The sequence below is a fragment of the Accipiter gentilis genome, chromosome 33 (assembly GCF_929443795.1).
Source record: "Accipiter gentilis chromosome 33, bAccGen1.1, whole genome shotgun sequence".
NCBI lineage: Eukaryota > Metazoa > Chordata > Aves > Accipitriformes > Accipitridae > Astur > Astur gentilis.
The window spans coordinates 3,354,970-3,379,640 of NC_064912.1; the positions used below are offsets into that span (position 1 = coordinate 3,354,970).

Here is a 24,671-nt window from a genome sequence, read left to right on the forward strand (position 1 = left end):
TTTTCGGCGGGGGGTTGGTTGGGTTTGGGAATCACTGAGACATCCTGGTGCCTGGATTGAAAGGAGCCCCTGAGACCGAGGGTCATTCTCTTTTCTGTGGCATGTTCCCCATGTGCAAGGCCACTCTGATCACACATACAGGATCACTTAGGATTCACAGAGAACTGGAAGCTGGAGAGTAATCTGGGTATCTGCCATCTTTTATCGTGCAGGTGGGGCAGTGATGCAAATAGGAAGGTATGTGGAGTGTGATAAATAAAGCTCAGCATTTGATTAACTCGATATAAAAAGATCCGATTTGCCCCAGCACATCGCAGCACTCAACTGGGGCAGGAGCCATTCCTTCTTTGGTCTTAGGAATTTGTTTCTCAGGCTCATTCTGAGTGTCACTTAACCTGTTAACTCAGCAGATACTTTCTCAATAGCTTTTGTGTGCCAATTATTGTGTTTTTATATGCAGAATTGCCGGGAGCCTTTCCCCTGCTGGCCGGGCAAGGGCTCTGCAAGAGACAAATGCTCTGAAGATGCTGCAGCTTGCGTTTAATGAGCCTTGTCTCTACCTGGCACAGGATGGGCTGTTAATTAGGGGTGATAAGACCAAACATTACCCGAATCCAAAAGTAACTTCTGAATTGGTGGGTGGTGATTTATTATTGTGCTTTAGAGGTAGGGAGACAAAAAGTGTGAATACATCCAAAAGATTATAAGTAGCTGTAGTTTCTAGAGTCAGCTATGTTTATGGGCTGGGGCGGTGACCTGTTTATTGGCTCTGGGGCCTTGCTGCCTGGAGATCTGATGATAGAAGTGGCCTTAAGGTTAGCACGGAGCTGCTGCTGATCTGCTTCTCTTTTGGATCCTGGGGTCAGGGAGGGAGCAAAATTCCCTCTTTTATTTCTGCTGTTTGGGAAATGTGTGTATGTGTGCCTACGTACAAGTGCAGATTTTTTGGAGTATCCTACACCATCTAGCATAAAATGAGTATAAAACATGTAAACCCTGTGTAAATGCATTAATAAAAATATGTAAAGCCTGGGCTGATTCAGGCTCTTCCTCTCTGAAGCTTGATGGGCTGGACAGCCACACAGTGAGTTCTCCACTGCTTTCCACTTCAGTCACCCCGGCTGTTTTCCTTGTTGCTTTCTCAGATGAGCCCAACAAAGGCTCATGAAATGAAAGATAAAGAACTTGTCCTGTTATAATGCGGCAGAACTGTTTGTGCTGCAGATCGTGAACAGTTATGTGTGTAGGAGGTGTTCAGATGTATTAAGAACTATTTGTGGGCTCTTTTCTTTAAGGGCAGAATGACTGGGGAGTAATTCAAGCTTCTGGCTGGAGAAGTGGATCTTGATTCAGAGCTTTCTGTGAGGAGGAGGAGGAGGAAGAATGAGGACTGACAGCCTCCTCGATCAGCTCTTGGGGATGAGGTGCAGGAGCTAGAAGCACTGTTAAAGCTTAGGGGTTTGTGTTCACCTAATCTGGAGTGAGCAAGAGGATGGTGAGCCTGATGGTCTGGAGCAGCAAGACCTGTTCTCCACGGCCATACCGGTAGTAGTACCTGCTAAGGTGGGCAGGAGTTTCGCAGAGCACTTGTGAAGGTAGCCTGAGACCTCCCAAGATGAGCTGGAGGATGACGAGGGATGTTGGTGAAAGGGCTGGGACACCGAGTTCACTGAAGGGCTATGACAAGGTGGAGGAAGGTTCAGGAGGGAGCTAGGCTCTCCCAGCGGCTCACCTGGACTGGAGGGCTGTGGATGGCCAAAGAAGCTGTTTCCAGAGAGGTCACGGGTGCACTGCAGGGACTGTCACCATGCCCGTGGTTCTCAGTTCAGTCTTCGGGTGTTTTTGTACCCATTTGTCTGAAGAAAGGACACCTCAAAAATGTGCTTCTTGCAGGCCTAGGGTGTAGGGTTTGCCTCCTTTCATGCTTGACAAAACAACCTGCAAGCACAGAGTGAGTCGTAAGAAAAGCCTGGGCTTGTCACTGCTTCCAGCCACTTTAGCTGCTTGTCCAGATTCTTCCCCCTCTGCCCAGGCCATCCTTGTCACTCCTCTGCCTCCCAAAACAGCCTCGTCCATTTATGTTCATTGTAGGGTTGGGAAAGGCCAAGTCACCGCCTGTCCCCAGCGCAGCTGCACGCTCAGATCCATACCCTCTGGGCTCTTAACTCTGGCACAGGCCTTTCTCGCTACAATTCAGAAATCACGCCAAGTAACTAACTGGCTTTGGACAGAGCTCTGCAGTGCTGTAAATGGTCTTTTTGTGGCCAGGTTTGGCTTTGTTTCATCACCCAACAGAGAGAAGACTGTTTGGTTCACCTGGGCACAATGGAAGGAGGAGAACGTGGAATCCCAGTCCTTTTAAGGGGGCTCATGCCGTTTCCTCACTCGTCTCTCATTTTCCCCGCTGATTGCTTTGTTGACTAGTGGCTTTGTTGCTGCATGTGCTGCTTACCCCAGAGCTGGCTTTGTTGGGGGATGTAATCCCTATGCTCTGTTAACTGTGCTCGGACAGTCAGGGGCCAAATATTTATTGCCGTAAAGTAACTGCTCAGCTGGCTGATAGGGGCCAAACGGGGCTGGCTGGAGTTGTTCTTAGATATGGGAGAGAGCTTGTTGTAAAGGAGCCAGTTACTGTCGGTGGGATGAAAGTGAGCGAGAGGAAATAGATGTTGGTGCCTGGAGGCCTGCCTGATGGTAAGTGTTAGTACAGCATCCAGAGAAGCTGCGTGTGCAGCAGAGGCATCTTCTGGAGGTGCAGGCTGCCTCGCTTGCACCGGGGTTTTATGTCTTCACTGGCAGTAATGTGGGAGTTGAAGTGTTCCCTGTTGTCTTCAGCTTGGCTAGGTAACAGCAACGAAAGCTGCAGACTGCCTCTTCCTCACCAGTTAATTTGTTATGAAAGCTTCTAACTGTCATCTTCTGGCTAGAATTTTAATTCAGAAGGGACAGTCCAAAGTAGCAGCTTGGCTTTCTTATGCAGTGAAGGCAGTGCTGGAGGGAAATGGTGGGTGTTTGATTAGGAGGGAATTTCAGTCTTGCTTGGACAGTGTAACTCCCCACAGGATTGCTTAAGTGGGACCTTTAAAGGGTGCTCCTCTTGCTGCTGATACTTATGATTTATACTGAAATATCTTCACTTGTGTCTTCTAGCAAAAGGAGCAGCAGCATGTCTCCAAAGACAAATACTCCATCACTGGGGCCTCAGGTACAACATTCCTGCCACCAGCATTTCTGCTGTCCGGACGTACAGCACACAGACGGCGGAGAATAAGGAGGAAGAGCCCCTGCACACCATCATCAGCAACACAGAGAATGTGAAAGGTGGGCACGAACACAGATGTCTTGTAGGAGCACACTCGGGGTGCAGGCAGACCTGGGACGAGGTCTGGGGGCAGCTGTGCCCTGACTACGAGGGTGAGCCCTCTGCAGTAGTGTTTCTGCCTCTGGAGGAGGTGCAGGTAGTAGTCATCACATCCTAGCTGGCAGACTACAGTTTGAATCTGTATTGCACTGTCACCTCCCCAAACTGGAACATGCAAATCAGAATGGCCTTTCCTGAGGAATGTGGCCATGAAGACTGCAAAAAGAAGTTGCATCTGTGGGCTTAGCCAGGCAACTGATGGTCATGCATATATATATATATATATATATGTAGGGGCTCCACAGGCTCTAGAATTTGCCTAAAAAGAGATTTTTTTTGTCCCAGAAGCAAGCTGTGCCTGCCCAGGTCATTGGTGTGGATCATGGAGGTCTAATGAGAATCCTGGTGTCAACCTTTTAGTTAGAATGAATTGCTTTGCACACCTTCAGGGAGAAGTGCTTTAAAGCAAGGTCACATGAGTTATTCAAGCACAGAAATAGCATCTTAACTCCATGGTCCCGTGGTTTTTCTGGCAGGTACTTTTGAGACCGCCAGGTTGTGAAGACCCCAGTGGTGTTGATGGACTGCTCCTGCTGCTGTCCGCACCCCAGCTTCACCCCGTCACTAGGGAATGTAGGTCCTTGCCAGCAAGGCATGGCAGAGGTGATGTGTGACCTGTGACTTCCCCCATGTTGCTTCAGGGTTCTCTAATGCCTCTAGCAGGAGAAACGCTGTTTTTAAAAGGCCAAGGATGGTCTTTCAGCTGCAATGTTTTGTCGTGTTATTCTTTCTGAGGAAAATTCTCTTTCTGGGCACAGCTACCTACCTGCATAGGTGGCTGTACGTATGTACTCGCTTGCCTGCTCCACAGAGACATTTGAGAATCTGCCTTTTTCTGCTTAAGGCTCCAAGTTTTGTTTGGGCATGAGAAATGCTACCTGGCTGTAGAAGCTCTTCAAGCAGCGCATGTGCTGATGGTTCCCTTGAAAATCGAGTCAAGGAAGAGAGTGGAAGGCAGGCTATAAACCACAGGAGGCGCTTGAGAGAGCAGTTGGGGATCACATGGAGCCACACATAAGGAGCAAGGGGAATCGCCTTTCACTTCTCATTTATTGATTGCTCTGCAGCCCAGACATGTTGACCAATGTGCCCGTATTGCAGGCTTTGACTGCCTTGAGGTTTGTGTGCCAGGAGTTGAGGCGCAGAGGCCAAGTGTCTGCTTGGCAAAGCATGCTGCCTCACAGGCGTGTGTAAACACCACCTTTGTTGTCATCTTGTTGGAGGTCACAGCTACCTGTGTCCCATTGTGCTTCAGGCTTTTGCTCCTGGGAAGTTGAAGCACGTAGTAAGACTGCAGTTTTGCCTTCCTTCCCAAGAGGACCCCGGTGAAGTGCCTTAAAGGTGTGTTTGTGATTTTATTCTAGGTGCAGCCTCTAAACATGAGTTTCAGGCTGAAACGAAGAAACTGCTGGACATTGTTGCCCGTTCCTTGTACTCGGAAAAGGAGGTAAGGCACCCACTACTTGCTGGTAGATTTTCTGTTGGCAAAGCCCTGTCTATGTCAAGGGGTACATCCAAAATGGTTGAGCTGGAAGAATACCTGCTCAGTTTCCCAGCACGTCCTGTGCTGTTCACATGTCGTGCTTTCTTGAATGATGTTTTCTTAAGACACCTTGAAAATGTGTTTTCAAAACAATTTGTAGGTATGGCCAGGTGACTCTGTGAGCCTCAGAGCCTCTGCACTTTAATATTGAGTTCAGACAAACTGTTCTCCTGGCAGATAATGGGGAAACACAGTTCTTTTTCTAGTGAGTTGGGAATGAGTTTGTGAGTAGGCAATGAGTTCCCAGGTCTCTGAGAGTCCCCTGCAGTGGACAAGGCCAGGCTGCAGTGTCAGGTTGTGTCTCGTCCCCAGGTATTTATCCGGGAGCTGATCTCCAATGGCAGTGATGCGCTGGAGAAACTGCGTCATCGGCTGATGGCAGAAGGGAAGGCCTTGCCAGAGATGGAGATCCATCTGCAGACAGACAGTGGAAAGGGAACCATCACTATCCAGGTACCTCCCTTTGGTAACAGGAGAGTGTTATTCCCTACTCCTCTCATCACTAGCCTTTGTACCATGAAGGATCAGTGGAAGCTGAGTGGCAGCACAGTCCCATGGATTCCCAAGCCTGCCTGAAGAAGTGTTCTGTCCTCAGCTGGACTCTGGTTCATGAGGCTGTAACCTCAGGATTTGATGAGAAACCACCGATTTTTCTGCTTCACACTCATCCCCATAGGAAAATTTGCTGCTCCTTCCTTCCCTGTTAGGAGCTACAAGCAGCTTTTCTCGCAGTACCTTGTCTGGTGCACTTCCCAGGTTGTGTGTGCGTTTCTCACTGGTGGAAAAGTTTGGAGTCTGGTTTCATCCTGACCTTGGAGGAGGATTTCCCTCACCACCTTAAGTCTGAGGTATTACATGGTAGCTTGCAGACCTTCCCTCTCACCTCAGTCGCTGGGCAATGCTGGGCTGGTGAGAAGAGCCTCCCATTGCTGATTGTCTCTCTCTCCTCCTGCTCCAGGACAGGCCAAGCCCAGCTGATGCTGAGGCTCTGCCCTAACATACAGGTGGGACTATAGATTGCAGGAGTACCATAGCACTTATGTGTCCTCCTTTCTGCAGCATTGGTTTTAATTGTTCCCTACTGGTGGCAAAATGCTTGGCAGGAGCGGGGCAATCAGTGTAAGCATGCTCTCCTGTGGGACTCGGTGCGGTGAGGGAAGGTGGAGCTGGTCCTTCTTTCTGTACTTTGATTGCTCTTGTTTGTGGCTGTTGTCCAGGGTGAAAGGCTGAGGCTCAGTTTTGGTGTTTTCTTGGCAAAGCTCTTAATGCAAAGAAGGCAAATCAGTATCTTTCCTTGTGGACCAGTGTCAGCCATGGGAGTGTAGGGGAGGACTGTTCTCAGGAGAGGGTGAATGAGGCAGACAGCAGTGTGTGAGTGAAGGCTGACCATAGCAGGTCCAGGGGAGACGTGGCACAGACAAAGCACACAATCTGATATTTTTTCACGTGGGACAAAAGCACTGGCTGTTAGAGACTGCTCAGGTTTTTTTATACTTCTGTTTCTCTGCAGAGCAAGCAGCTGTGGTTGCCATGGGGAAGTTAGTGATCGTCAGTGGGCAACACAATCATCAACCCAAAGATTCTCAAACCGTAATGCAGAGGCTTTGCCATTCCTATCACACCTGACTATTGCATTTTTCTGACTGCTCTGTAACACCGATTCCTTAATGAGCTCTCGCTTAGCCCCAAGCAGGGTGTCATTCCTGTCTTGCTCTCATCTTTCCCTTTTGCGATCATAGGGGACACATAGCCTCTGAACCCATCAAGACATTCTTATAACTCATGCCCTCTAACTGTGGAAGCTGTCCCCTTCTTTGGCAGTTTGGTCAAGAGACCTGTTTGCTCACCTTGCAGATAGGGTGCATTTGACGTCATACCCAATTAGACATGTTAAGGATTTGTCTTTTTATAACCCCCTACCTGGCTGCCTGTGCATCTCTAATGCGACTAAATGAGTCTTAACTAGGAAGCTTTTAACTGCAGCAATACTGCACTCTGAGAAGGGAGAGAGAACAGTGCTACTCCAATCTCTTTTAATAGGTTTGCCTTCTCAATAGTGCCTAAAGCTTCTTACCTCCAGCGAAGGGTTTATTTATAATCTCTTAAAGAAACTTACTGCATATAATGATTACTTTGAACAAGCCTCATTCAGAACATTTTCCTACCTTTCAGGAATGCAAAGGTGCAAAAAAACTTGCCTGCAATGATTGATGCAGAGATGAACCTGTCCCTTAGTCACTCTTTTGTTTTCTGTACTCACTAGGACCCACCAAAACAGAAGCACCAGCTCCCTCATGTGTGATCTGTAGCAATGGTCCCCCCATTTTTTTCTAGAAAGGCCCCATTGTCTCAGTCTAATTCCTAGGTCCTTGTCCTCAGATCTTCATGCCGCTCTTGGCCCCAGGATCTGCTAGATCTCTTCCCCTCATCCTCCAAGCCCTGTAACATCTCTCTGTGTCTCACCGATTGAGAAAAGGCAGGTCTGTAACGTTTGATGGCCTCTGTTACAGGCATGCTCCAGTAAAGGACTACATTAATCTCTGTTAAGTGACTGCAGTTCTGCTTACTTCTCTGCCAGGGCTGAATTTCATTTGTAAGCATAGCAAGACTTAGAATTTTAATATGATGTCCTCATTCAGGGATATCCTACCTAAGCATTGCTGAGTGTTGTATCTGTTAAGAGGGAAATGTTCACTGTCTAGTCCACTGAATTGCGCCACATCAGTTCCTTCACCAACATCTTGTTGTTTTAGCAAATTCCATGGTTTTCTCCACCCCTTTGAAAACTGCCTCATTCTGTTTCTAGGACAGCTCCATCTGGTAGCAGCCATAGCCTGCAAGGTCAGATCTCTTAAGAAAATCCCCTTGAAAATGTTACGGATGTGTTTTCAGTGAGAACAGATCTGCAGAGCTCTGCAGTTCTGCATGCTAAGGCTTTACAGACATGTTTTTCTGGATCCTTTGAGGTAGGAACAGAGAACCCCTTCCACACCCCAAAGCCCTGTGACCACAGAGCTCTCCTTCAACACCTGCACAAGGCTGCCCGTGGCTGGCTGGTGACAGGCGCTTGGCTGCGATGTAGTCAGTGTTGCTGCTATGCAGCTCTGCCATTCTGCTGTGTCTGGTGGTAACCCTGTGTTTGTGTGGGCTCAGAGGCTGGAGCCGTGCTCATTGCTGGTGCTTGATTTAGGGCTAGGACAGTGCTAGCAGTTTAGAGGAAATTGTTTGAAATGTTTACAGAGCTAATAGCTGCTGCTGGGTGAGGGAGTGTGACCGCTGTTTTAACATGGGTAAGCAGCATAATTGCTGCCAGAGCTTGGGCTGCTCAATTCTCTTTGCTGGGCTTTCTTCTCATTGTTGGAGTAATCCAAAATCAGTGTCTGTGAAGCCACAAAATAACAAGTTTTCTGTGTTTGGGAGGAGTTAAAATGACTGCAAACACCACTCTTCCCTGCAACAGCCCCCTGTATCGCTGAGCAGATCTCTCCTGGCTTATGAGTCTGCAACAAGGACTGGGCTGTACTGAGGCTCTAATAAAGAACTGAGATGTTTGGGCTTTAGCAGTTCAATGCAGGTGCACCCACATGTCCAACAAAGCTTAGTGCAGGTGGGGACCTGGTCCCCCTCCATGTTGGGTCGTGTCCCGGCAGCCACCCTGTGCTGCCAGGCTGCAGCAGAGAGAGGGTTACGTCCCTAGTTGTGCACAGCATTGCAGCATCCATCTGCCACTTGGGCTTGAGGAGGCAGGGGAGCAGGAGATGGACAATAATGCAGGTAGAGATGGAGGGGTAAAGCTGGCTGTACTTGGACAAGCCTTAGGTGGAATTAAGCTTACAGAAATGTGCCACTGATTGCAGGGGTGGGTTAGAGCTTCCAGTTGTTGCATCATCTTTAAAAAATAAGCTAGGGAACCAGAAATACAAACACATCTCCAATAATCTGCAGCCTAGGGAAGGAAGTGCAGAATCTTTTCTTCCTCTTCATGCCAGAATAAGAGCATGTCAGATTTCAAAGTGGATAAGAGGAAGTACTTTTCTGAACGCTGGGCATTTAGACCTGGATGGTTGGAGGCTGAGCCTGTAGCAATGCTCAGCATTGTTGAAAATAATGTTAACACAGGGTACTGGAAAGGAAAGGAAACCTCAGGCTCTGTGCTTTGGACAGCTTCCGCATACCAGGCCAAGACTACCTTGTATCTGTGCGCATCAGTTTTATTGTGCCTTTTATCCATTTGTGGCTGCTACAGATGCCGTATTGGTTCTAAACCAGAACGCTGCTCCAGTGTGGCTGCTGTCCTGGTCTTGTGAATTTTAAATCTCTTTAAGCAAGGTATTTAAAGAACAAGGGGGACACTTGCTAATCGGACATTTTGGGATTTTATTACCTCATCAGTTGGTGAAAGCAGCATGTCCTTATTTTATTATGTAGTCAGTGTTCTTCTGATGCCCTGTTGAGATTTTGCACTGAAATAAGTGTTTCAAGTGTTCGTTTCGCAACAAAGCAAAATGAAAGGCACAGTAGCTCAGATACGTACCTCTAACTGCAAGCATTCTTTCACATGCAGCCGTGGCAAAGGCAGCAGTTCATGGTTAGTTAATGGATTGTTTGGTGTAATGAGGCTCTGCAATATCTTAAATTGGACTCAGGTAATGAGCAAAGATGTTACATTACCTAGGTTCTTGTTTACCAGCTAAACTAAGCAGTTTGTTGATTTAAACTGGATTTTTGCTGTAATTATGTGCAGTTTGTTTGCTTTACCAAAAAGTATGATATGAATACAAGAGCTGCGGGCTGACTGATTTGATGAGACAGATAGTGGGGACAAAGGGGTTCATTTACCCCTCTGTCAAGGAAGTCAGAGGTCCTCAGGGCTGCAGAGCAAATGCAGAGGGTTTCATGGTGGGATCCCTGAGGTACTACATGCCTGGCAGTTATCCATCCATCATTACACAGAAGAGTGTCTGCAAATGTCCAGCACCCATGCCACAAAGGTTAGAACAAAGTGTCCCGTGCAGTTCAACAGCAGGCCTTGTATCTGGGAGGTCTCCACACACAAAAAGGTGCTAAAAGCAAAGTTCACCTGCTGTCTCTTCAGGGTAAATGTTACTTAGTTTAGAAGTGTAGTACAAGTGTGGTCATAGAGCTCTTCATAGTCCCTCAGAAGATGGGATGAAGGTCTGTAGCCTGTTGTGTTGTCTTGCAGAGCAACAGGGCTTGTAGAGGGGATGGTTCAGGGGGAGGCTGTTTACTCTGCACCCTAAGAAGTCCCAGAAGGGAGATTCAGCCAGGTGAGGAGGTTGTTGTTCTGCTGAGTAACAGAAGGGCTTCTGTAATTAACCTTCAGCTAATGAAGTGTCAGCACACTGAACTTCGTTTCATGGTATACAGTGGTTGGTTTCTCCAAGCTGTGGAGAAGCATTTAGCACTTTAAACTCTGAACATAGCCCTCACATCTTGTAATTTGTGAAGCCCCATGTACAATTTGCTTCGTGCTTTACGAGTAACTACTGTGGCTGTTTTCAGCCTGATAAAACTTTTCTTGCAGACTGAAGGGAGGGCTTGAAACTGTCTGCAGGGGAAGAAAAGTTTTAATGTTGGTGGAGCAACGGCAGTCCTTGCAGTTACGCTGGCCGATGGCAGGTAGAAAGTCTTTGCGGGGGGTTTTGCGACGACACGGTGGCTCCTGGCAAAGACGCCTAGAGGCCGAGCAGCAGCCTGCGCAGCGCAGAACGATGTGAGAAGGGCAGTGGAAGTCCCGCCAGCTCCTTCCTTGGATTTCATGGAGCTAGTGCTGCCAGTGCTTGCGTCCGTCCGAGGCCGGCTGTTCGTGGGCAGGTTCATTTGCTTCCCACCGCTGAAGAGGGCCTGCTCTGCAGAAGCTGAGCTCCCCGGTCTCTCCGCCACCACCACTTTATTCCCCGTTCCCTGGAGCAGCACCATCTGGTGAAGGGAGCCAAGAAGCGCAGTGCGAAGGCCAGCCGCAGGAAACGCATACGCGGCAAGAGCGGTTTGAATCTTGATGGCGTTTTCATCTTATCCGCCCAGGTGTTTTCCTGCAGTAGGAAATGTCAGCTTTGCCAGGATCTTCGGCCGGCCACCTAAAAAGATGCTTTCCGCTTTCCCTATTAGCGGCTTGTCGCTGTTGGGGGAACAGACCATTTTCAGCCGTGTTCTTTGTTCGTTGCTATTCACCCTCATCAAACTAGTCTCCAGGAATTGTCATTAAGCATTTTGCAATAAGTTTGGCAGGGCATTCGGAATTCAATAGCTAAATAAATTCGTGGGGTAGGGATATTACTTTTTTTTAACATACTGGAATTTGGGAATGACATGCTGTGCTATAAATAGGAGTGGATCAGAGGAGTTAAGAGTTCTGTTCAGGGTCTGGCATGAACAAAACCTGAACCAGATGCTGAAAACTTTTTTTTCTGGCTTTTTCTTCCCTGGGGGAAGGGACCATGTCAGATTCCTGACATTTTGCCATACCCTGTTTGTTTTTCCTGGCTTTTCATCTCCCACTGTTGAGATCTTACTGGGCATCATCCCTCTTCTCAGCCAAGTCTACTGATTGGCCTTATCATATTTAATCAAGGGAAAGGTGTTGCTGTGCCATGACTTGTACGGATGCAGAAAACCGTCTTACCCACATGGCACCTCACTCAGTAACCTCACAAGTTGACTACAGTTTGATCCTTCAGTGGAGTTCAACACTATATTAAAAAAATAGGTACTAACATTAACTTACTTTGCTAGTAAATAAGCCCAGTAAATGCCCCACATGGGTGGTAGAGGCATGCTGTGTCAGAATTCACTCTAGCATCTCACCTCCAAGCCATCTAGCAGCAGCCAGTTCCGCTCCAGCTCGTTTTGCTGATTCCTGCATGCCGAATCCCACCCCTACATGAACAACACTGGGAGTGTGTCAGCCCACTTCTGGATGTGCAGGCTTCTGTCAGCTGTGATAACTGTGCTCACAGGTACTCGAGGGCAGATGAACTCCTCACATGAATGAGAATCACCTTTCACTTGGCTAATTCTTGTGCTGTTGCCGCCTTACAGAGTGGCTCAGAGAACCTGTAAGAGCAGCTTCTCGGGATGTTTGTGTCAGGTAGAGAAGCTGCTGGGATTTGGGAGGGGGAATGGCACTTGGTTTTCAGAAGTGGCATTCTGGAGAGCTTTAGCCTGCCCTTTGCTTCTGTGGAAGATGTGTGTGGAGCAAGACTGAAAATACATTGGACTACAAAGTGGAAAAGATTTTTGTTGGGGTGCTGTGTGAAAGGGTGGCCATTTCTAGCTGGGGTTTGCTGTTACCCATGTTGCGTTTGGGTCGTGCAAATGTATTGTGGCAACAAATGAAGTTGCAGCCTAGTCTGAGGCTTGCTGCAGCCTTTTCTGGATGGTGCTGCTGCTGCAGGGTCTGCTACCTGAGAGGCGTGCAGTAGCAGCAGGGAGATGTTTATCTGCATGCAGCAGTGCAAATCTGGATTAAAGATTAAACTGGGGATGACAACAAGCCATGTGCCTTCAAGAGAGCACTGGACACTTGAGCATACTCAAGTCTTGTGGAGCATAATGTGAGGGAGAGAGGAGGAAAACAAAGGCAGAGTAGGTGGAGATCAGTGAATGTGGTGCTTGTAGACAAGGTTCTGCATTACCTGAGAGTTAAGGGATTCACTGCTCTGCCACTGATTCCTGGTGTGAGGGCATCAGTTCACCATCTGAGGATTGGAAATAAGCTGCTTCTCACTGCTCCTTAGCTCCCCTTTGGACCTGTTCAGGAATGGAAACTGTCTCTGTACGTGCATGGCACTTGGCACAGTGAGGCCACGACTGGGTTGAGATCTCTTTCCAGTGCTGTCATCCTTGTGCATTTTTAGAGGGGTGTAGAAACCAGCCTGTCTTGGCATGGTTTTGTCTTCTCCCAAGAAATGGCTTGAGTCTCTGAGCTTTCTGGTGGTTTATAGCCACAAGGCAGCTGTGGCTGCCCCTTGGAGCTGTGTGCCTTTTGAGTCCACTGTCCTGACCATGTGCAGGTGGAGTCACAGCTGAAAGTCTGCTGTTGAATTTAGTGCTCAGCTGGCTGGGAGAGAGTGGGAGTCAGAGGTAGAAGTTGGTCGGGTACTGTTTGCTAAAGCAATGCTTCCCTACTGATATTTCAGCTACAATTGCTGTTTCTTTTCAGGACACAGGTGTTGGGATGACCCAGGAGGAGCTGATTTCTAACCTCGGTACCATCGCTCGATCAGGCTCAAAGGTAACTTGGGATGAGGCACCCCCTGCTAGAAAAGTCTTCTCCAATTACAGCCACTTTTGTTCTCCCAGTATTTTCTCATTCCATTTTGTCCCTTGACCCCCAGCGCAGCTGTGAAATTACACCCCTCTTGGAAGGTGAAACCTACCTGTGGAGTCTTCTAGCTCTTAATGGTCTCTGCTGTGTGCTGTGGGAGACCTGTGGTGCCCAAGCAGTGCTAATGGGCCCTGTGTGTAATGCTGCACCTGGCTGCCTTCGCTCCCAAATGCCTTCCTCCCCAAGCCATCATTATCGAGGGGCACATGCTCACTCAACATTCACCCTCTGTCCAGGAGGGCAGCAGCTGTGTCTTCATCCTGGCAAGTTGTTATAATGTACCTGACGTACCTGGTTTGTTTGGTTTTTCATCTCTGGAGTTGCCATTTTAAGGTTTCGTGGTCCTGATTGACTGAGCCCTCACTTGATTTCCTTTACTGCTAGTGGCAGTGAGTGTTGCCCTAAACAATGCTCCCTTTTTGCAGAGGTACAGTCCCTGTGGGAGAAACCCTTTTCCTCGGGCACCGTCCGCAAAGCACCAATGCAGATGTGTAGGATGAGGGTGCTGGACTGCCAGGCTGCAGTACGGCTGCATCAGTGCATGAGGAACCCAGCTGGAGGGTGGACTGCAGCCTCCCAGTGGTACCTGAAGTCACTGTGTGCTGTTTTATGTGTCTTTGTTTCTCCAGGCTTTTCTAGATGCTCTGCAGAGCCAAGCTGAAGCCAGTAGTAAAATCATCGGCCAGTTTGGAGTGGGTTTCTACTCAGCCTTCATGGTGGCTGATAAAGTGGAGGTGTTCTCACAGTCTGCAGAGCCAGGGAGCCCAGGCTACCACTGGTCTTCAGATGGGTAAGGCTGCAGAATGGGATGGGGTGGGGGGGCTGTGTCCAGACCAGGCATGGACTGAAAGCTGTTAAAAGCAAGACAGGGCTTGTGTCATGTTTTATGACCAGGCTTACTGGTTTAGATCCTGCTCAGATTATATATGGCAACAAAGTGTGGCCCAATGTGCCAGGGTAAAAAACAGAGGGACGGACTTGCTTTGCAGAGCAGGTGTGTTGTGGACAAATAGAGTACCTGCCTCTCCTGTTCCTTCCCTGCTGGCAGGCAATCATCTTAGCAGTGCCCCAGGCTGGAGAGATAAATTTAATCTCTTCGGTGTAGTCTTCCCCTGGGTTTTCGCTTGAGAGCACCCACAGGAGGCAGCGGTCATGCAGTGCTGTGGCTCTGTAGGCACATGTCTTCTGTGGGTCGGATCTGTGTGCTCATCCTTTGCTTTTTGCTTGAAGTTGCAAACATCTGCGATGGCAAAGCTGTAGACTGCTGGACCATGTTGAAATGGTAGCTCCTGGCAGTGAAAAGCTCTGCATCCCCATAAAATCTCCTACAAATAAAGCATTTACCAAGTTATTTAAATTCTTGAAAAAAAACGTCTTCTAACTGAGACATCAGACTGTCTTGGGCTGCAGTCAAGCTGCTGTATACTGCAATTTGTACTGCTGTACACTTTGAAGGCTTGCTTGTCTGTCATCACCGCTGCTGTCTCTCCCCTGGGTCAGTGCTCTCACCAGTGTTTGATCCCCATATGGCATTCACTTAGCAATAGGGTAGGAATGGTCATCCAGAACAGGCTGTCTTCAGCAGAGCACAGCTGCTTTTCATTGTAACCGGTTACAGCGTACTCCAGTGGAGGCATGAATGAAAGCCCACAAACAAGTCAGAGTTGTCAAGGGAGAAGGCAGGAGCCTGTGTGTTGCAGTCACTGTATGAAATGTAGGAGAGGAGTTAGACTAGGCTCACACAACCTGAAGTTGGTTTGAAGTTTGTTTCCTTTTCAGTAGAGGCTGCTAGTGTCTTTGCAGAGCAGTGTGTCCTGGGTCTGGAGTCTCTGTAGGGAAGACAGCCACATGTTTTGGAGGGGCTTCTCAGAGGCACAGAGATCATTCAGGCATTCAGGATTTTTTGCTTTTTCCTCTTGGTGCTGAAGTGTTGTGTGTGCTCTTAGTTTAATAAAACATTTTTATGTCCCATCATGGATGTATCTGAGGCACAAGCTGACACAGGGTCTGTTTCTAATCCTAGTTCAGGAATGTTTGAGATTGCAGAAGCATCTGGTGTCAGAACTGGGACTAAGATTATTATACATCTCAAAGAAGACTGCAAGGAGTTTGCAAATGAAGACCGAGTCAAGGGTGAGTGGAGGAGGGAAATGCTGCTACCTGCTGAGGGGCTGTATGATGTCTGTCGGGGGCCTGTGAGTGACAGGTGAATTTACAGTGTTTTTCCTCTCTTGCAACACCTTTCACCTGCTGGTACTGAGGAAGTTCTTACTGTGTTGTTTTCACAAATGTGACTCTTCTATGTCTTCTTTCCATTCCAGAGGTGGTGACAAAATACAGCAACTTCATCAGCTTCCCACTGTACCTCAATGGGAGAAGAATTAACACATTACAGGTGAGCAGGAGGGCCAGAGGCAGGTCACTTACGGAGGTGAACCATTGTAATCCTCCGCTGGAGTCAGGAAACAGCATAAAGCTGCCGCTGTCCCTGGAAATCAGGGGAGGATTGTCCAGGCTATCACAGACCCTGTAGCAATCAGTTAATGAGAACAAAAGGAGATGATCCAGCAGAAGTCATGCCTGGAACTGCTTGTTTGCTTTTGTTGGACAGAATTCTTGCAGATTAGCAAAGCAGTTTTTATTTACAGTTATCTTCTAGATCTTCCCTTAATCAGAATTACTCTTTCAATGCTTTATAATACTTTAACTGTTTAAGCCAGGTGACATGTTGGTGATGTAGGGATTGCTCCAATCACTAGTGTGCTGACACCTCTTGTTGCAGTTCTTTCTGTCCTTCAGCATGGGATAGCCAGTGCCAGTGAATGGTTCGTTTTCTTAGTGGCTCAGCTCACAGCCTGCTTTTCTTCACAGCTCCTAGCTGAGCACTGCTTCATGTTGGCATTTTCTGACTGCTTAAAATTATATTGCAGCCAGGCCTGTTTTAGTCAGAAGTTCTTGGCCTGATTGCAGGAATCACCTAGGTGAAATTAATTATCTTCAGAACAGAAATCTATGAATCATTTTTCTCCAGCATCTTCTTTTCTGGTTGTTTAAAGCTTCCTCACATAAGAGAGCAGGTAGAGAGTATGTGTGGGGTTTTTTTGTTTCCTGGAATGTGGCACTGTATGGACAGACTTTCAAGAATGTACTTAAATATTTTATGATGTTAATTTATCTAAGGTTCTGTAATTGGTGTTATTAGTCACTGATATTTATTTGTATTTCTGCATGATAGTTTCTGTTCTGAAGGCTTTCTAGCTGTTACCCTTAAATTACAAAACCAGAAATAGATTTAGACAGCTGTTTGTTCTTTCTACCTGACAATCAATAGAACAGACTCCCTAGAGAAGAGTAGTACTAGAGCAAGGGGTGAAATGCCCTTAATAGAGTCATGTACTTTTATCTTCTTATCAGAAAGTCTGTTTTCCCTTGGGATACAGCAACAGCTTTATTCTCATTATGCTCCCATTTCAGGCCTTTTCTTTATCCAGGATCTTGTTTTTGCATTTTTCTGCACATCAACCTCAATTCACTGTAAACAGAGCCATAGTTAGTTCCTTGGTGTGGATTTTCCCAGATAAGCTCTTGAATGCTTGCCATGTAGCTGACAATGTGGAGTTAGAGGCTTTTCTGGTCTAACTGATAACTGTAGCTACAAGTAAGCCTCTGGGAAAGCAGCACTTTACCTAACAACAGCTCCTAGAAAGCACCTTAGTACCCAGTTGAGTCCATAATCCTACCTGTGATTCTGCAAACCCTCCAGGACACTTGTGTGTGCTGGAAATGTTATGAAGCCACTTGTGGAACAAGGCTTTGAGGCAGAAAATTTTAAGGAGTGTGGCAGCATGGCAAGGGCTACCAGAGCCCTGAATCCCTTGGACTCTGGTGGGTGGAGGGTGGGCTGGATCTTTGTATTGCCGCCAGTAATCGCTCCTGTTACTCATTAGGGTTTGACTGGCTAAGAGTGGCAGTGAGTGTAGTGGGGTTCACCTAGCTGGAAACATGAGATTCTTAATTGAGTCCCAATACTTGTTAAATGGGCAGAACCTCCCGCATCTTTGCTAGATGCTGGTCTTTTGCTGAGGTACTGAAAACTTAAATGCGATGTGAGCATGGGCTGAATGCTCCAGAAAGCGTTGGGGGCTTTAGAGCAGCAGCAGGTAGAAAGCAGGGCCACAGGAAAGGACTTGGTCTGGAGGTCATGACTTCAATTCATGTCTTGATGTGTGAAATGGTACTGCTGGACCACTTTCTGACTCTGCAGCAGGGACAGCCAAGTGGTTCACAAAGCATCTCCCAAACTGCTCCAAAACAAATCAGCAGAAAAACAGGCAATCCGAGAGTTGCTTCACAAGCACTCAGCTGACCTTGTGGTGGGATAGTGACCTCCGTCAGGGAGGCAGGCCAGTTGCAACAGAGCCACTTAAACTTTCACTTTTCTTTTGCTTGCCTTGAGATACTTGACCAGTACTGCCAGTCAGCTGAGCTGTAGTAACTGTCCAGGATGCTCTTGGCCAGTAGCAAGTGTGAGGCAATGAGGTTAGCCAAATCCCTTTTGTTTTGGGCTAAACAAAGCTGCCTTATATATGTTGCAGGGCAAACGTACCTGTATGAGAGTTGACCCGAGATCAGCTGAGGCGCAGTAATTTGTTAGTCTGTGGTAATGTGCCTGAACCATAATACATCCCACTGCCCTTGGGCTGTGCAGAGGAGTCTGGCTGTTTGAAAGATTGTATTTCCTTGCTCCAGCATCCTGGAGGGAAAGTGTAACTAAAGAAGAGCCCTGTGCTGTGAGGCTGCAGGTCTTGAGAGCTGATGGGAACTCGTCTCCCTGTTCCTTCATAGGCACTCTGGATGCTGGACCCCAAGGACATCGGTGAGTGGCAGCACGAGGAGTTCTACCGCTTCATAGCACAGGCTTACGACAAGCCCCGCTACGTCCTGCACTACAAGACTGATGCTCCCCTCAACATTCGCAGCATCTTCTATGTGCCTGAGCAAGTATGTGCCCTTCTGTCCAGGGAACAGCGGGACATCTGCCCACTTGCTCTGAAGAGGAGAGAATAGGAGAGTTCCATAGGGAAAGGAGGCAGCTAAGGCTGCAGAATGGCAAGGAGGAATATCCAGTGTGGTATCTCTGCAGTAGTCTGGGTGCTACAGGATAGCTGTGGGGATACTGAGCCACGACAGGAGCGGAGAGATGGTTTGGGTAGATCCCTAGGGAAGACAGCCAAGATTTCAGCTCTCGTTAGGTTCAGCACTAGAAGGGAGGCCCACAGTGTGACCTGGTCAGCTGGTGCAGCCACAGAGATACTGCAGCATAGTGTGCAGCTGGGCACCATGCATGGTGCTGGTGTTACCCTTCTGTCTCTTGTTCCTGCAGAAACCATCCATGTTTGACATCAGCAGGGAACTGGGCTCCAGCGTTGCCCTCTATAGCCGCAAAATTCTCATCCAAACCAAAGCTGCAGACATCCTGCCTAAATGGCTGCGTTTTCTTAGAGGTGTGTGCTGGGACCAGGAATAGCGGGCTGTGGACCATGGCTTCCCAGCGGGGAAGGCGAGATGCTGCCTTCCTGAGCCTGGCACTCATGTTTGCCTCACTGTTCAAGGGTTGCTCTGTGTTCCAGGTGTTGTGGACAGTGAGGATATACCCCTGAACCTCAGCAGGGAGCTGCTGCAGGAGAGTGCCCTTATCAGGTAAGCAAGAGGTAGATCCTGTGGACTGCTGAGGCTCTTCCAGCTTCTTGCTGGTTGAAGAGGGGACATTGTGAGATAGTTAGAGGGGCTTGGAGGGACCTGGCATGTAAGCTGCAGCATTTTCATCTGTGAGAATTTCTGTAAAGTGAGTTGTTTCTCAGCCATGCTGGTCACATCTTGACATGTGGGAGCAGCATCCTGTGTCATACAGTCTGCTGCTGCCTGCATGGGCCACGTGCCCCTCATGTCCAAGGCTGTCTTTTGGTGTCTCTGGTCCACAGCAGTAACAGTGCATTTGCTATTTAAAGTGTCTGGTCTGCACCACCAAGTGGTTTGGAAAACAAAACAGTGTCAGCTGTCAATATTAGGAAGCTGGGCCATACTTTAGTGTCACCGTTATTTATGTGTAAATCTTCAAACAGCACCTTGCACCTCTTGTTTCCAGACTTCCTTCAAAACTTTGCTGTGCTCACACACACATTTGTCAAAAACTGACAGCCAGCCAGCAGGGTTTTCATTTGGTGCTGAGGCCCAGTGAAGCTGGCTGCTGGCAGGTCAGTCTGCTCAAAGAACCCCTTAGACCTGGCTTTGGTTTTTCCTTTTTTTTTTGTCCTTCAAGTCTCCTCTCAAACATCTGACATTGTTGGAACTTGAAGGAAGTATAAGAGTAGGCTAATACTCCTTAGTATTGGCACTGTTATCTTGTTAGGTTTGATGGCTAACTTTGTATTCTACAGCTGGTGAAATGCCTCTACCTTCACTATAGTCACCAAATTAACCCTGTCACTTCACAGTGCATTTTCAGGCCTTCAGAAAGTGTTCTTCCAAGTGTAACCCTTTCATAACCACTTCCTTTCCATGTTTAAGGGTAGCTGTGGGAGTAAGGCAGATGCCCTGTGCACAGTTGGTTATGTACTGCAGCATCACCGAGTCACAAGTTACTGAAGATTTGAGTTTCAGCAGTACATTTATGCCACAGCTCTAGCTATCTCTCCAGCTCAAGAGCTGCTCTTGACAGAGATACAAAGAACAGACGTAGAGCCATGAGGGAGAGGAGACAGTGGACCCAGGGTTTCTCCTTTGTCCTCATGTTTGCAAATGCATCACTAAAACACTGCACAGGGAAAGATGTTCATCTGAAATCTCTTGTCTTGGTCCAGCAGCTATTTTTAAAAGGCTTGTTTCTGCTGCAGGAAGCTCCGAGATGTTTTGCAGAAGAGGTTGATCAAGTTCTTCATTGACCAGAGCAAGAAGGATGCTGAGAAATATGCCAAATTCTTTGAGGACTATGGGGTATTCATGAGAGAGGGGATTGTCACGATAGCAGAGCAGGATGTCAAGGTACCAGGAGTCCTGAAGCTGGTGCGAAAGATTAGTGGCTCCTACTGTGAGCTGGGATGAGGGTGGACTGCTACTTCTCTGTGAATCATACACACCTGTAACTTGTGTTCCTGGGTCTAACAAGACCTACAGATTCTCTAGTGCTGAAACTCACTTTTTTCTGACTGGGTGCTGCTTCCCACTTAATTTGAGACACTGCAGAGTCTGTACCCACACTGTGTTGTCAGCCCTCACTGATGCAATATGAACTACAATAGGCAATAAACTAGGCCTTTCTCCTGCTGTTGTCCTCTGCCTGGATTCCCATTTCCAGGAGAGCTTGACCTACATCCTGTCTAGGTCACTTTTCTGCCTCCTTAATATCTGGAGCAGGAAAGGAGGGACTCAGAATCCCCTGAGCCTTTTTGCAGGGCTGCAAACAGGCCTGCATGCTACAAAGGGAATTCTTGGGGCTGGGAGTGGTCAGACAGAGCTATAGTCGCCTTGCCTCAGCTCACAGGAGCACATTTCTTCCAGGAGGACATAGCAAAGTTGCTACGTTACGAATCGTCTGCCCTGCCCGCAGGCCAGCTGACCAGCCTGACTGACTATGCCTCCCGCATGAAGGCAGGGAGCAGAAACATCTACTACCTGTGTGCACCCAACCGGCACCTGGCCGAGCACTCCCCGTACTTTGAGGCCATGAAGAAAAAGGACATGGAGGTGGGTGAGCAGTGTGCCATGGCCAGGGGAACGCCCTGAGCTACTACATCAGTCGTCAGGGCTCACCTGGATCTCAGAGCTGAGCAGGGCAGTGAGGCCTGTGGTAGACCCCCACCACTGCGGTGTCTTTGCCCGGGCTCCCTCTGTCTCCACTCAGACTGGCTACTGTGGTGTGGGGCCAGGAAGGACCTGTCACGCACTCTGTGCAGGCGGGTTAGTACTTGTGCAGACATCTAGTTCTGACATCTGTTTAATACCTTTGCTGAACCCCAGAGCAGGAGCCTAGAGCTGCTGTGCAGGGCTGGTAATGGCATCATAGGTGTCCTCTGAAGGCAGGTGGCCCTTCCAGGACTGGAGTCAGTGCTGGTTCTCACTTTCCATGGGACAGCAGGACTTGTTCAGCTGCAGATCTGCCACCCGTGGTAACAAGCCCTCCAAGGGTTTGCTTTCATTTGGGGCCCTGAGCGATAGTCACCATGGGGCTGAACCTGTTAGTTTCCCTTGAGATGTTCTTGCTCTTTGGTGCAGAGTTGCTTTGGGAAGGAGGAGATGCTGTTACATCCCAAACTATGTGTTATTGTCCCTTTTCTGGCACAGGTCCTGTTCTGCTATGAGCAATTTGATGAGCTGACACTCTTGCACCTTCGGGAGTTTGACAAGAAGAAGCTGATCTCGGTGGAGACAGATATTGTTGTTGATCACTATAAGGAAGAGAAGTTTGAGGAGAGCCGCTCAGGTATTGTGAGGTTCCCCTGGCCCTTCCTGCTGCATGCAGTCCTGCCGCCCTGTGCCAGCCAGTGAGGGTACACCTCCTCCAGCGCTCTTGCAGCTCCTGAGCATGTGAGCAAGAGCACTCCTTTCCATGCTGCCATTCTCATGCTCTGAGGCAACTTGCAGTTCTTGAAGATCCTTTTTATCCCACATGATCAAAGTTTAAGCAATTTGCCAATTTAAACAGATGGAATGTCACATGTGGAGTTTCCATGATTTGAGTTTTAACAACACGCATACATCTGGTGCCCTGACAGAGGCAGGCAGGCACTGGCAGGGCATGAGCCTGCCCTCTCTGGGTATGGCACGGTCTGGGATGAGGGCACATACGTAGGTGTGTGCTGAGTGGTGATGCCTTCCCATTTCCACAAGAGAACAGATAAATGGAAGTATGAAATGGACTAAGCTCAGGAGTAAAGCTCACTGTCCATTGGCACACTAATCCATGCTGAGATATGCCCTCTTTCCCCTGCCAGCTGCAGAACGTCTGACAGAGAAAGAAGCTGAGGATCTGATGGCCTGGATGAGAAATGCCTTAGGCTCTCGAGTCACTGGTGTTAAGGTAGGTATTCTGTGTCTGGGTAACTGAGTAGAGGAGATCCATGGAGGTAATAATCTAGGGAAAAAAAGATGGTGGTTGAATGGGATTCTGCTGCCACAGATTTTTCTTTGGACCCTGAGAGAAATCATTCTTCATGCCTCCTTTCTGTAAATGGTATGAATGCTGGCATTTGTCATTTGGATGGTCAGCGTGGCAGCCGAAGAACCACATCTTAATGAGTAATGAGCAAAGCCCATTTTACTAATTCATGCTCAGGTTACTAAAAGAACAGGCTGGTGACTGTCTTGCCTGTGGACTAGAAAGACTTATTGGCAAGGAGTGCTTTGGGTCCAGCTGCGAGCTACTGCCTGTGGACCAGTAGGGCCATTTGAGTCCCCAGTTTCCTGGCTGGTTTAGGCAGCTCCTGTGGGGTGGGGATGAATTGTGTGGAGGCTTGGTGTGGATCTGTGCTGAGGAGACTCCAAGTCCTTGAACCTCCCCCACCTCTAACCCATGTACATTTTCTATCTCGGCACCAATTGCTGGTTTTGCCACAGGTGACTACACGGCTGGACACCCACCCTGCCATGATCACTGTGCTCGAGATGGGGGCTGCCCGCCACTTTCTTCGCATGCAGCAACTGGCCAAGACCCAAGAGGAGCGTGCCCAGCTCCTGCAGCCCACCCTGGAGATCAACACAGGGTAAGGGGAAACAATACCAGTGCTGGGCCTGGGGCACTGCAGTCTTTCTGGGGTGGAGGCAGAGAGGAGGCAATGTAAGGCTCCCAATTAGCAGAGCCCTCCCCATAAAGTGCAGTGTGTGCCACAGTGCCTTAATCTGTGAGGCTGCATGGCATGGTTGACGTGAGCCACCCACACACGCTATATCCAGCCCTCTGAGGACCGTGGGCGTTATAGGGACAGGATGGGAGGGAAGAGAGAAGCCCCCAGAACAGTAGCAAGGAACTTGGAGATATTCTGGCCTTTAGGTAGAACCTTTTTCTGTCCCGCCTTGGCTTAGCTGCTCATTCTGGAAGTAAATTTCTCATTGTGTCCAAAAATACCAAGTCTCAGTGTTCATCTCTCTTACAGGCATGCTCTGATTAAGAAGCTTAACGAGCTGAAGGACAGTCAGCCTGATCTGGCCCAGCTGTTGCTTGATCAGGTGAGAGCCAGGCCTTCTCCAGAAGCAGCACCATCCTCCCCAGAGCCAGCTTGCAGACCATGTGCAGCAGGGAACAGGGTGCAGCCCTTCTAGTGGGCAAGAATCACATCCTTCTGTGGTCCCTGCTCTGGGTATTTCTGGCACCTGTGGTCCATGTGTTTTCCTACCAGATGACCTAGAAGACATGCTTGGTCTCAGCATGCAGGTCCTGGATAGTGACAATCACTTCCTCCCCAGCTCTCATCCAGCTCACTCTTGCTGCTTTCTTCTCTTTTTCAGATTTATGAGAATGCCATGATAGCAGCAGGACTGAATGAGGATCCCAGACCAATGGTGAGCCGGCTCAATGAACTCCTCACCAGAATCCTGGAGAAGAACTGAGCCCCAGAAGACTGAAGGATGAACTCTGTGCTGGCGTCTCTTTCCTCAAGTGCAGTCACTGTGTCAGCTATTGCAGCATCTGCTTGCAGGCACTGTGCAGCAAGGGGTTCATGTGGCAGAGGGCCAGGGAGAATGCAGGGGACTTCCGATCCTCACTGCACACGGAGGAGCCAGTTGTAATTATTAGATCGTATGTCATCAACCTGTTCAAAGTATGATGTTCTTAGTGGGAGCAAAATCCAGAGATTGCTGCTAAAACAATATGCCCAAAGTTCTGACACAAGCCTGAAGACCCTCATTTCATACTGTTTCTAGAAATGGCCTTTCCCAAAACAGATGTTGGCAGCAAGATTCCCAGTTAGGTTTGTGAATAGACCCCCCCATCCACTGAATCCCTGTGTACCGTTGTGCTCTGAACAAGCACTGACAGAATTAATTAATGTTAAGAAACCTCCACCTCTGACCAGGCAGGAGGAGTTTGCCGGCATGGAGATAGATTGCTGCCATTAGCAGACACAAGATCCTGTTGGTGGAACATATCAGTACAGTCCCATGGCAGAAAAGATCCCTGAGCTGCTGGATAATTGAGTTCATCCTGGTCTTGCTGTGGAGAAAGGGAAGTAACTGGGAAACAGCTTTCCAGTGTGTGGCTTTCTGGAGAGCCTCCAGAGTTTTTCCCTTTTCTGTGGGATAAACTGCATGTCTAGCTGATCTGTATTTATGATAAATAAACTCCTCTTCTTTTCCAGACCCCTCCA

The 24,671-nt window shown here is 48.4% G+C and overlaps 2 protein-coding genes across 2 annotated transcripts in view; one reads left to right on the forward strand and one right to left on the reverse strand.

The window, feature by feature from the left end:
• The window catches only part of GLIS2 (GLIS family zinc finger 2), a 300,390-nt gene extending 297,143 nt beyond the window's left edge, over positions 1 to 3,247 (reverse strand). Inside the window, exon 1 of the mRNA XM_049791163.1 lies at positions 3,138 to 3,247. The gene's annotated coding sequence lies outside the window, so the exon portion shown is untranslated. The remainder of the gene's footprint in view (positions 1 to 3,137) is intronic.
• TRAP1 (TNF receptor associated protein 1) lies at positions 1,517 to 24,671 on the forward strand. Its single transcript, XM_049791161.1, has 18 exons — positions 1,517 to 2,694; positions 3,151 to 3,321; positions 4,786 to 4,868; positions 5,277 to 5,417; positions 13,147 to 13,218; positions 13,941 to 14,101; positions 15,335 to 15,444; positions 15,633 to 15,706; positions 18,157 to 18,312; positions 18,695 to 18,815; positions 18,942 to 19,011; positions 20,205 to 20,352; positions 20,869 to 21,054; positions 21,652 to 21,790; positions 22,302 to 22,387; positions 22,924 to 23,069; positions 23,460 to 23,532; positions 23,812 to 24,671. Exons 1-18 carry the CDS (start codon positions 2,667 to 2,669, stop codon positions 23,911 to 23,913), a joined length of 2,067 nt encoding a protein of 688 aa, XP_049647118.1. The 5' UTR covers positions 1,517 to 2,666; the 3' UTR covers positions 23,914 to 24,671.

What these genes read in the sequence shown, in the direction of transcription:
- TRAP1 (XM_049791161.1), top strand. Translation starts at nt 2,667, where the DNA reads ATGTTGGTGCCTGGAGGCCTGCCTGATG. An exon ending in TCGCTCGATCAGGCTCAAAG is followed by an intron (nt 13,219 to 13,940) that starts GTAACTTGGGAT and finishes TTGTTTCTCCAG; the next exon opens with GCTTTTCTAGATGCTCTGCA. An exon ending in CCCAGCTGTTGCTTGATCAG is followed by an intron (nt 23,533 to 23,811) that starts GTGAGAGCCAGG and finishes TCTCTTTTTCAG; the next exon opens with ATTTATGAGAATGCCATGAT.